The 11,054-nt window shown below is 37.5% G+C and overlaps 1 protein-coding gene across 1 annotated transcript; it reads right to left on the bottom strand.

The window, feature by feature from the left end:
• Window positions 1–3,993: 3,993 nt before the first annotated feature.
• On the bottom strand, window positions 3,994–9,098 carry gnrhr4 (gonadotropin releasing hormone receptor 4). Its single transcript, XM_057348312.1, has 3 exons — window positions 7,867–9,098; window positions 5,938–6,142; window positions 3,994–5,857 (listed from the first exon to the last, which is right to left on the bottom strand). The coding sequence occupies exons 1-3, from the start codon at window positions 8,413–8,415 to the stop codon at window positions 5,400–5,402; spliced, it is 1,212 nt and encodes a 403-aa protein (XP_057204295.1). The 5' UTR covers window positions 8,416–9,098; the 3' UTR covers window positions 3,994–5,399.
• Window positions 9,099–11,054: the final 1,956 nt, after the last annotated feature.

Genomic DNA, 11,054 nt, shown 5'->3' on the forward strand with positions numbered 1-11,054 from the left:
TATACTTTCTTCTTTTTCTTTTTTTGCCATTCATCTCAATGTTGTTTATTAAGCATTAAGCAATGTCAGGTAACAATGAACATATACAGTAATCAAGCAACAAAAGAATGCCAAACAGGGAAGAGAACTGCTTAAACAATAAAAAAATGTATTACAGTATTGTTTTTGTAGTGGATTTTTCCAGATTTGTGTCCTTGAAAGCAGGGTTTGATTTCCTGACCGGATTTTGAAGATCGCCCGTTTTAGATGACAAGAAAACCACCGAAAAACATCTCTTCTTTGATTGGATGAGCCACTCTAAGGCAGTAAATCCTACAGCAGATTGATTTTTTTCAAGAGGTCACAGCAACTACATCTTATGTTGAACCTTTCTTATAGAGTTCACATTCTGGTAAATTATGGTTCCCCAGTAAATGAAGGACTTCAATCTATTGATCTCAAGAGGGACGTATGCCAGGGGTCTCTTCTGAAATCCACAATGGGCTCTGTATTTTTACAGCCTTCAGTTCAGTATTCTTGTGTCTGCACCAGGTGTTCATCTATACTCCTCATCTTGGTGAGGCCAGTTGATTGTCTATCATGTGCAATGTGCAGTCATTTTGTGAAAAGAGTAGAAAAGTGGGGACAGTACACAAACCATATAGCTAAAAGATATATGTGCTACTAACTTGTCATTTTGATGACCAAATGTGTGTAAGAGATAAAATGATTGACTACAGGGAAATAAAAATGGTTATAAAGTTCAGAAAGTGGTCATTAAAACATGTACTGTACAGGTGTGGCTAGGCTTAGCCCCCCTTAAAAAAAAGCTTTTTCCGTTTTACACCATGTCTACAACGGACGCACGAAATAACAAGCAGCTTGTTCTTAATGGGTTTGTCGTATAACGTTGCACCGGATCCAGTGTGGACATATTTTAACATTTTAATGAGTTCTAATGGATTTTATTGTCTTTTGTCGTGTCGCATTGCGTTGCGCCGCATGCTAGCTATGTTAGTTTTTCCAAGCAAATCACCAGTCAAAAGTTGGATTAAAATATTGTACTGTTTTACTAATGGTGTTAAAATCAACAACAAAAACTACATGGACAATATTATTTGCTCTCAGACAATTAATAGTAAAATACAACTTTTGTTTCAAAACAATTCCTAGCAATTTCTGACTAGATCCTGTATGCCATGTCTTTTGATAGATCTTAACCTATTCCTCCAAGGCAAATTCCCAGTTGGATTAAATTCTGGGGTTCACTCCAGGACTTGATTTTGGTGTCCTTCAAAGCATTTTGTATCATTTTGGATTTTTAATTAGTATCAATAATACACTCTTAAAAATGTAGGTGCTTCAAAGGTTCTTCACAGCGATGCCATAGAAGAACCATTTCTTTTTCATTGACAACACAGTTTAACTATTAACATATTGTTGATGTGAAAATGTGTGACTTTTAAATATTCTGAGCATCAGAGCATTGGAATGGTTTCATTTGCGACTGAGGAGAGCATGTATCAGGACTTGTGTTCTGTCTTCACAAGCCTGAGCTGAAGGTGATGATTCTTTATTCAGACTGAGACACCTGAAGGGCAAGTATGTGATAGATGCTGCCGTGAGTAGGACTTTGATGAGGTGTAGGTTGCAGTTCTTTAGACTATACTACTTATATTTTAACCATCTGTGTATGTGATTAGTTAGACAGTCAAAGTTTAGCATGTTAGTGACTCAATGTACAGTACCGAATGCAGCATAAGTGGTCCTTCTCCAGAGGCGTGTTATGTGCAGAGCATGTCCACACAGCTGAGATGATGGAGGTGTGCATGTAACAGTTTTCAGATGCATGATGCTTGTGCAAAAATCCCACCTGTTTCTGCCTTTTGACTCTGCTTGTGTAGTTTCAGTGTTCAGATTTTTTACTTACAGTACATAATACGCATTGTGAATGCTAGAAAGAATGTATTAAAAATAAAATTTCCTCCATACAAACTAGCAATATGGGTTTACTAAAACATGTACAGTTTAAAGGTCCAATGTGTAATTTTTTGGAGGATCTATTGACAGAAATGCAATAAAATATACATTAATATGTCTTCAGAGGTGTACTGTATAAAGTTCTTACATAATGAAGCGTTATGTTTTTATTACCTCAGAATGAGCTATTTCTATCTACATACACAGCGGGTCCCCTTACATGGAATTCACCATGTTGTTTCTACAGTAGCCCTAAACGGACAAACTGCTCTACAGAGCGCATTTCGTAAACATCTTGTCTTCTTCGGTAAAGAAGCAAAAACGTGATGACATGGGGGGCTGGAGTGAGCAGTTGTTTGCAATTCGCAACGTCACTGCTAGATGCCGCTAAATTTTAGACTGGCCCTTTAAGTATGTGCCTGGATAAATAGATAAAACGGATTAAAAAAAAGACAAAGGATCTATATAATAGCTTGATAGATATATTGTCAGAAAAAGAGCTGTCAATGGGGCATTACCTTTTCAAAAAGCTCTTAGTACCTATTGGTACAAAACGTATCTATACCAACCTGATCTCACAGGAATTCGTAACTATTTTATGAGGTTGCTAATTTGTACGAGTTTTTACGTTGTGAATCATAAAAAACGAGCGATTACTAAAAGCAATACTGAAGCCTCACTCCTTACCCCTCTCCTAACAGCACTGGTGTGAAGGAAAATCGTACAATACTGTATATGTACGAATTAGCCAAAATCTTAAAATAGTTACATTGTTGCTGTAAGATATAAGTCTGCACTCGCTAATGCAGACTTATATACCCGCCAGATCCCTACGCTCTGCAAACGAACGACGTCTTGTGGTGCCATCCCAAAAAGGTAAAAAATCTCTCTCACGTACCTTCTCGGGATCGGTTCCACATTTATGGAATGATCTGCCCGCTGCTACAAGATCAGCAGATTCTGTAGCCATCTTTAAGAACCGTCTGAAAACACATCTCTTCTGTCAACACCTGACTGATCAGTTCTGACTTCTATCTCTTTTCTACTCTCTAATAAAAAATAAACATAAATAAAATAAAATAAACCTTAGCTCTGTATACTGTGATAGGCTATATGAGGCCAATTTTCTTTTATTGCACTTATGCTTTTGGTTGTCCTTATGTTGTTCCAATTGCTTCCATTGTTTCCCTCATCTGTAAGTCGCTTTGGATAAAAGCGTCTGCTAAATGACTAAATGTAAATGTAAATGTACATTGCGTTGATCTGTACCTAAATTTGGACCTTTTTAAAGGGTACAGCCCCAGTGACAGCTTTTGTACCTCTTTTCTGACATACTGTAAGATATAAAACTGAATGAATACTGTATGAATATTTGATTCATGGAACCTGACAGGTTAATATGATTTTCAAGTAATGTCAAACAAAGATCTTGTGACAGCCATGTCATCAGATGATAAAGGCGATTTAGTTCTCTCACAAGTGCAGTATCTGTATCTGATGATGTGAAGAACCTCAGTGACAATTATAGAGCACAATTTATCTACATCACAGCTGGATGGACTTTTCTCTTGTGTTTTGACATAATACTATAAAATACTTGAAACAGGTTTATAATTACGTTAACACGGTTTGTGATTGTATAGACAGTTCTGAAAGCATGTCATAGTGGACTCTGACTCATTTCTTAGAGACTCTGAAACTTGGGGAAAAGTACTGTCCATCTTTTACTAGATTGATGGCTAAAACAAATGTCAGAGTTCGTGGCTGAAGGTGAAAGAGAATGTCATCTGAAGTGCTGCGGATAAGTTGTACATTTCCAATTGTTTTTTTAGTAATGATAGAAAATTCTAACTGAATAAGACTTAAAAATGAACAAAGTTTTTATTACTGAAATACATTTTACCAAAAACAGATGTTACATAAACAACAGTTATGAAAATATCACCAAAAGTCATACAGAACAAGAGAACATAACATCTTATTTTTTTTCACTTAATCACATTGTCGGTTTCATCCATTTAAATAAATAACATTTTAACCTTTAATAAATATATTTCACATAAGTTATATAATACCATACATTTTACATAATGATGCAATCATGTATTTAATCCATTAATCTTTTTAACATATATTATGGGTACAATTAATATCTAAATATTTCACCCAATATATACACTAAGCGTTTCTACCCAAATGCGATGTTACTATTTGTGTGGAGTCGATCTCAAAAAAGGAAATTGCACACTTCACTTAGCAATCACCATGTATGCAATGTATGGATGTATATACATACATGATTCTTCACTATGCCTGACCGATTGACAGAATGATACACTCCCCTTTGCATTTTCATCCTCAGTAGATTTTGCTGCAGAGCTGTCACATTCACCGAGGTTGAAAATCTGGGTCATTAAGGCTTAAGTACACCCTAAAGTATCACAACAAGCACAAAAAACACAACTAGATGTCTCTCTCACAAATACCCTCTCACATATACAATAATGATGAGCACTTTCAAGAACGCAGCTAACTTCACGTCAAGACACGACAACATTATCTGGCACTGAAATAAAAAGGAAGCTTTACAGTTTTCAGTCTCCAGTTGGACTTCAATACCCTGTGACAAAAGAAGCACCGTCCCTGAGAAAAAAGATGTATATAACACATATGCATCAATTAAGTATATTTTATACAGCTAAACTAAATAGTGCTCCACGTTTATAAGTCTAAATTGGAATTACAAGGACATTGACCCAGAAAATAACAGTTGTATGATCTCTTGTGGCTGATTAATATTTCAGCATCAAATAAAAACCCTACACATCAAACAATGCAATCTTAAGAGGCTGGATGAGGATGTCTGCTATGATACGACTGAATATTTCCAATTAACACCTGAAGATCATCCAATAAGGTACATCATTTCATTTGCATTTGTAATATCTCAAAAGCCAAATCCACCCGTCTTGTTTGTAGATGCGACTCATTTCCTTACAGACAATCAATTTAATGCCCTTTGTAAAAGCAGGTGGAGAAGCTGAACTACTTGGATTTGTATTAGATAAAAAACACCTTGATGTTAATGACATTTGCAACAAATAGAGACAGCCTGATTAATCTGCATGGGAATATTTAGTAAAACGCAAATAATTAATCACCTGAATCATATTGATGATCACGAAAATTGATAGGCATTAAATATAACTGGAAGTAATTTAGTCAGCTCATCAGGTAATGAACAAAGAGATGTGATGCACTCGGCTGGGTTTAATTTCAATCTGTCACATGTTGTTTAGAAGAACAGGCAGTTGCTGATGTACGAGTTGTTGGCTCATTATTCTTGTGAGCACCTAGACAGTCAGAACAAGACCTGCCTTGTCATATCAATATCTCAGTGATCAAACCTCACATTCAGGGATGAGATGGTTTAGTTGCCACTATTCCTTCAGTTTACCATCTGGTGGCTTCTGGTCTCCTCCACCTACCAAATTCTCCTCCGGGTCAGTTGTCTGCGTAACTTTTTTCATACGAAATGGGGATGGGGAGCACTTTAATGAGCCGGTCAAGATGGAGTTATTCTCCGACTCAGTGAGCACGGCCACGTTACGACAGTAGCATTTCAGCCCTTTGCGGAAATGGATGGTAAACAGGCCGTATGTGATAGGATCCAGAATGGCGTTAAAAAGACCGAAAATGAACAGCATGTGAGTCAGCGAGTGAGAAACGGTCTCCTCCAAATCATCAGGAAGAAACCAGTACCAAAGGCCCAGCAGATAGTAGGGGGTCCAACAAACAATGAAGGATGTTACAATGACTATGCTCATCTTCAAAGTCCTCATTCGTGCCTTTGGGATGTTGCTGTTGGAACGCCGTAAATGGACTTCCTTTGAAGATACTGCAAAGGTAAACATTATTTAGACGCTTGTATTACAGATATGAACACAAGTTGATTTTTTTAGAAGTAACTGTGCCTACTGTTTCCTTTGGTCATTCTTCTAGAGATCTCCACCAAGATCCTTGTGTAGCAGAAGATCATAATGGCCAGCGGTATCAGGAAAAGGCAAATAAAGGTAAACATGTTGTAGAGGGTCTCCTGCCAGTGCTTGACGAAACTCCCGTGAGTGGTGCACTGAGTGAAGTTGGCAGGCACTGTGATGGTCACGTTGTGAAAAAGGAACATCTGTCGGGGAATTCAGCAGGTGAGCAGGATGTGAGCGCAAGTGCTTAATTTTACTGGATGTGTGAACTACTTGTGTGCTTAAACTAGATTCGAAAAGTTTTGTCATCAATGAATCACCATTTAATGATCATTTCAAACCTGCTTGACTTTCTTTTTTCTGCAGAACATCAACAAAAGATATTTTGAAGAACTTTGGTAACCAAACAACATTGGCCCTCATTGACTTCCACTGTATGACACAAAACCACATTTCTCAAGATATCTTCTTTCGTGTTATACAGAAGAAAGAGTCATACAGTAATGACATGAGAGTGAATAAATGATGACCTGACTGTTAAATGCTAGATATTATTCATGCCTAGAGCCAGCTAATAAAGTGAATACTGTGTCAACTGTGCAAATTAGATGTGACATATATATCCCTTCAGCATAATGTTCATGGATAGAGCTTCTACTCCTAGAATCAGTGATTTGGAGCATATTTCATTAAGAATTATGATGCCTGACCTGTACATTTGTACATAGATTCATCAGCCGTCTGCAAATGTGGAAGTGCAGTCATTTTAAACGCTCTACTTCATCATTTGAATATTAGGAGGAACAGTAAAGAACTCATGGCATTTATTACCTCAGCTCACCTCAGACTGAGATGTGCACACCTCTACTGACAGAGAATCCCCTCATACAAACTGTGAGTCTAGTAATTCTATTTTTCAGACACATTAGTCTACAGTACAGTCTAATCTTCATCACCTCAGCTACTGTTATTGAAGACTGTGAAGCGTCAGACTGTTTTCTTTGGTATTTTCATTTGAAGGTCATTTATAAGCTCATTTGAGAAAACTCATGTAGAATGTAAAAACATGAATTGCTAAGACTGTGATTGTCACTAAAATGTTTTTAATGTTGGTAATTTTGAGTAATGTGCCCCATCATGCATCAATCATTATGTTAAATGTGAGGTTAAATAAAAGGGCTGATGAGAGGGTGGGCTGTCATTACCAAACTAATCTAACATCCATGAATTTTACAACACTTCTGTTCTAATTTTGCAGCAGGACTTGAGCAGATACGAAATTAGCTACTGATTTGAAACATTGTCATATGCTTTGTGCGATGTATAAGACTTCAACAAAATATAGTACAACACATTTTTACTTTACAGCTAATTTGAAGTGCTACTTTGCTAATTACGTATAATGAATATGATTATGAAGTGATTCTTTTTTCCTTTTGTAATGATATATTCCTTTTCTTTGCATTTCATTGCAAAGCCTCCAAATTCAAAACATACTGAAAAGTTTTGACTTTTGAATTTGCCTCTGAATTGTATCACACTTCACCCAGAGGAAAAAAGAAATTGTTATATTGTTTCACCTTTATTCATTCTTCAGACAGTCTATGAATAATTAGCTTGAAAATTATGATGATTTTGTTTAAATCACAGAACGTAATCACAGGGGCATATGCTGTATTTAATGGTATATCAGGCTTCAGGTAAATTAAGAAAAATGTTTCCGTTTTCCATTTAGAGTGATAGAATATGTGTGGTTTAAAATAACATTATGTAAGAAATATAAACCTTTAGTTTTTTTTCATTTTGATCTCTCTGTATGATTAAGGCATTACTCCAGACTCTTTGGTGTCTGTGAATACGACTAATGCAGGACACAGGGAGAAACACACAAAGAAAAACATAAAAAATCAGTTAAGCTTCTGCTCACCTGGGGGACAGAGAGGACCACACTCATCACCCAGGCTACGCTCAGCATGATTTTATTCTTCTTCTTAGCCTTATTGATGGCCAGAGGGTTGAGAATGGCTGATTGCCTGTCCAGGCTTATGACTACAGTCACAAACGCACAGGAGTACATTGCCACGAGCTTCAGGAACATTAATAATCTGCAAGCCAGGTCTCCAGCCAGCCACTGGACCGTAATGTTCCAAGCAGCATCCACGGGCATCACTATAAAAGTCACCAGAAGGTCGGCCATTGTGAGGTTCATAATTAAGATTCTTACGTGGGATTTGCGCTTGTTATTGGTGCTGGCTGCCCACAGCACGGCGAGGTTGCACACTGCAGATATTGCGCAAAGTGTGAAGGTAATTATCACCCTCACTTTTGCTGCCACGGAGAAGGTGGGCAGCTGCAACGCTGCTTTACCTGTTCCATTGTTACAAGCGGGCAAGGTGTAGTCGCAGCTGCCGTTCAGAGCATCCGCAGTCAGTTGGGGAAACATGATGTTCTTAGATGTTTGAGAGCTGTCATTCATCACTGATATAAGCTTGTTTGCCTCATTCGCTCACCTCCCGCTTCATGGATAATTTAGGATGATTTATGAAAGGTGGCGGATGATTTGGAAAGCCCCTTTTAATTTAATTGTGGACATTTATAGGAAAAAAGGGTCACACATACAGTACAAACTTAAAACTGATCACGAGGTCTTTGCATGACAAACAATTTTACAATTTTTTGTATTAAAAGTCAAAACAATGTGTTTATTAACGCTCTGTATTTCTTAATTTAAAAAAATATATATATTATCCGACTTACCTGGTATCTTTATTCAAGAGAGATCACATTATTAGCTTAAAAAATTCAACTACCTTGAAGTAGGCTAAGTAATTAAACTATCAACGACTATAAATAGAAAAACCTTGTTTAGTTAACACCATCCATTATCCGATCGTTCATGCGGCTCTTCTCAAAGACTTCCAAACACATGTAGTTTGTCATCCAGAAAGACACCTGTTCGCAAGGTGACCGTCGCCTTGATGAGAAAATCACGGAGAAAGCTGCGAGTTATTCAGTATTTTCACTCAAAAACACCAAATAGCAAAACGGAATAGTGTCTACTTTTCCAGTTCAGAGAAAAAAAAAGAAAAACGGAGAGAAGTAAGTTAACAGTATCTGTATGTCCTCGACAGCATCCACAGTTTCAGTTGAAGAAAGATCTGCGCGCATCTGCTGCTGCGAGCGCATTGACGGACTTTCCACCTCTTTCATTCCCTCGCGCGTCACCTGACAACACAGGCGCGCTCACGCAGCGCGTGTCACTCTGAACTTATTATCACGTCGGTCAGTCGTGGTGGCGTGATCTTTGTGGGGTTTTCCCATTTAAAATCATAAGGACAAGCGTATTTCTTTTCTATGTTCATTTGTGTGACCAGTTACTAGGCTACTTGTTGCCATTGCATTGAATTTGCGGTTCATATTATATAATAGGCCTATATCGAAATATCAAGTATACATTCAGTATAACGAAATATATTTTTATTTATATATATATTTATTTGCAAATTGAAAATAGCGGCAGATGCTATTTACACTAAGTTTAAAAAGCAGTAGGTTCTGTTTACACTAAGTGAAAAAAGCAGCATTTCTTAGCGATATGCTATACTTACACTAACTGAATAGCTGTATTTTCTTTGGATTAAGTAGAAATGATGCTATTGGTACTTATAAATAGTGGCAGATAACGTTACTATTTGCTCCTCAGTATTGTTGTGCATTAAACATTATGCAATAATAACAGAGTGTAAATCATTATATTTATAAAAATTATTTAAATGATGGCAACTTATTGAGATATTAAAGCCCTACACCTACCCCTAACCTTACCCTTAACTTACCCTAAACCTAAACTTTATGAATAAAAATGAATTTTAAGTCTTACATGAATTTTATTGAAAACAAATGCCTTTTTGATCTGCCATGTAATAGAAAAGGAACTTTTTCAGCAAGAGGTAATAGAACCCCGGTCTCCGGTGCCAAGCTATACAGACTTTACGCCACAACACTGGAGTTGCTTGAAACAGCATCGTTTTTATGGTGGATTCACACGGTACGCGGCAGTCGCTTTTGTCAAGTTAATTTATCCAGTTCCTTTTCAAAGGGAAACATGCAGTAAGCGGCAAAACGCTGGCCGCTTCGTTGGCGGAGCGGAGGCAGTGCGCAAGCGGTGCTCATGCATCCAAAATCCTGCAACTTCCACGTGCACGGCTCTTTGCGGCAGGCGCAGCTGAAGATAAAAATATTTTATCTTTTTGTGAACGACAGCGGCATCCACATAGGCTTGAAGACGGCTGCCACGCGGCAATTCCACTGCTCACCGCGTACCGTCTGAATCCACCATTACACTTATTGCAAATAGTCTCTGCCAGCAAGGCGGATATATATAAATTATATATATATATATATATATATATTTATATATATATATATTATATAATACAGCAGTTCATTGAGCAGAGATGTAAAAGTTGTCATGGTTCTGCCCCACCTTGTCTTGCTTCTCTTGACCTAGTGGCAGAACCATGATAGAACCTCTTGTTTTATGTGGAGAGTGACGTTTTGTCCCTCATGGTCTTCCACTCTCCGGTGTGGCGTCTCTGTTCCCGCCCTTTCGTCTCGTTATTGTTTGTTAATTAGTTCATGTCCTGCACCTGTCCCCTCTTGATTTATCCCCTTTATAATGCCCTTGTGCCTTCTGTCTCGTGCTGGTTCATTGTTCTGTTGTGTTCTGTTTGTGTCATGTGGGTGAGTTACTGTTCTGTAGTTAGTTTAGTTTATTGTGGTTATGTCAAGTGTTGTTATTATTTCTAGTCTAGTTAGTCCCTGTCCTTGTTGCTATGTTTTGTTATGTTCCCCCACGTGGGTCTTTGTTTTGTATTTTTTAGTTATAATTAAAGTCTGTCTTGTTAACCCCTTACCCGCTGTCTGCACTTGGGTCCTCTGTCCTTGTCCTCACCACCCACGTTCATGACACAAAGTAGAAAAAGTTTGATCATGAAAGGATCAATTTCTTTATTGTTTTCTTTAAATTTGGTTTCTGTGACCATATTTACTGCTCTTTGTCAGAATTATTAGTTAATCATTAAACCCATATTACATTCAATTATAATATACAGT

This window comes from Triplophysa rosa, linkage group LG12 (assembly GCF_024868665.1).
Source record: "Triplophysa rosa linkage group LG12, Trosa_1v2, whole genome shotgun sequence".
NCBI classification, from domain to species: domain Eukaryota; kingdom Metazoa; phylum Chordata; class Actinopteri; order Cypriniformes; family Nemacheilidae; genus Triplophysa; species Triplophysa rosa.

Excerpts from the sequence above, each read along its gene's own strand:
- gnrhr4 (XM_057348312.1), bottom strand. The coding sequence starts at position 8,415 with ATGAATGACAGCTCTCAAACATCTAAGAACATCATGTTTCCCCAACTG. Across the intron at positions 6,143-7,866 it reads TGGTCCTCTCTGTCCCCCAG|ATGTTCCTTTTTCACAACGT; the intron begins GTGAGCAGAAGC and ends ATTCCCCGACAG. Across the intron at positions 5,858-5,937 it reads AAGAATGACCAAAGGAAACA|TATCTTCAAAGGAAGTCCAT; the intron begins GTAGGCACAGTT and ends TTACCTTTGCAG.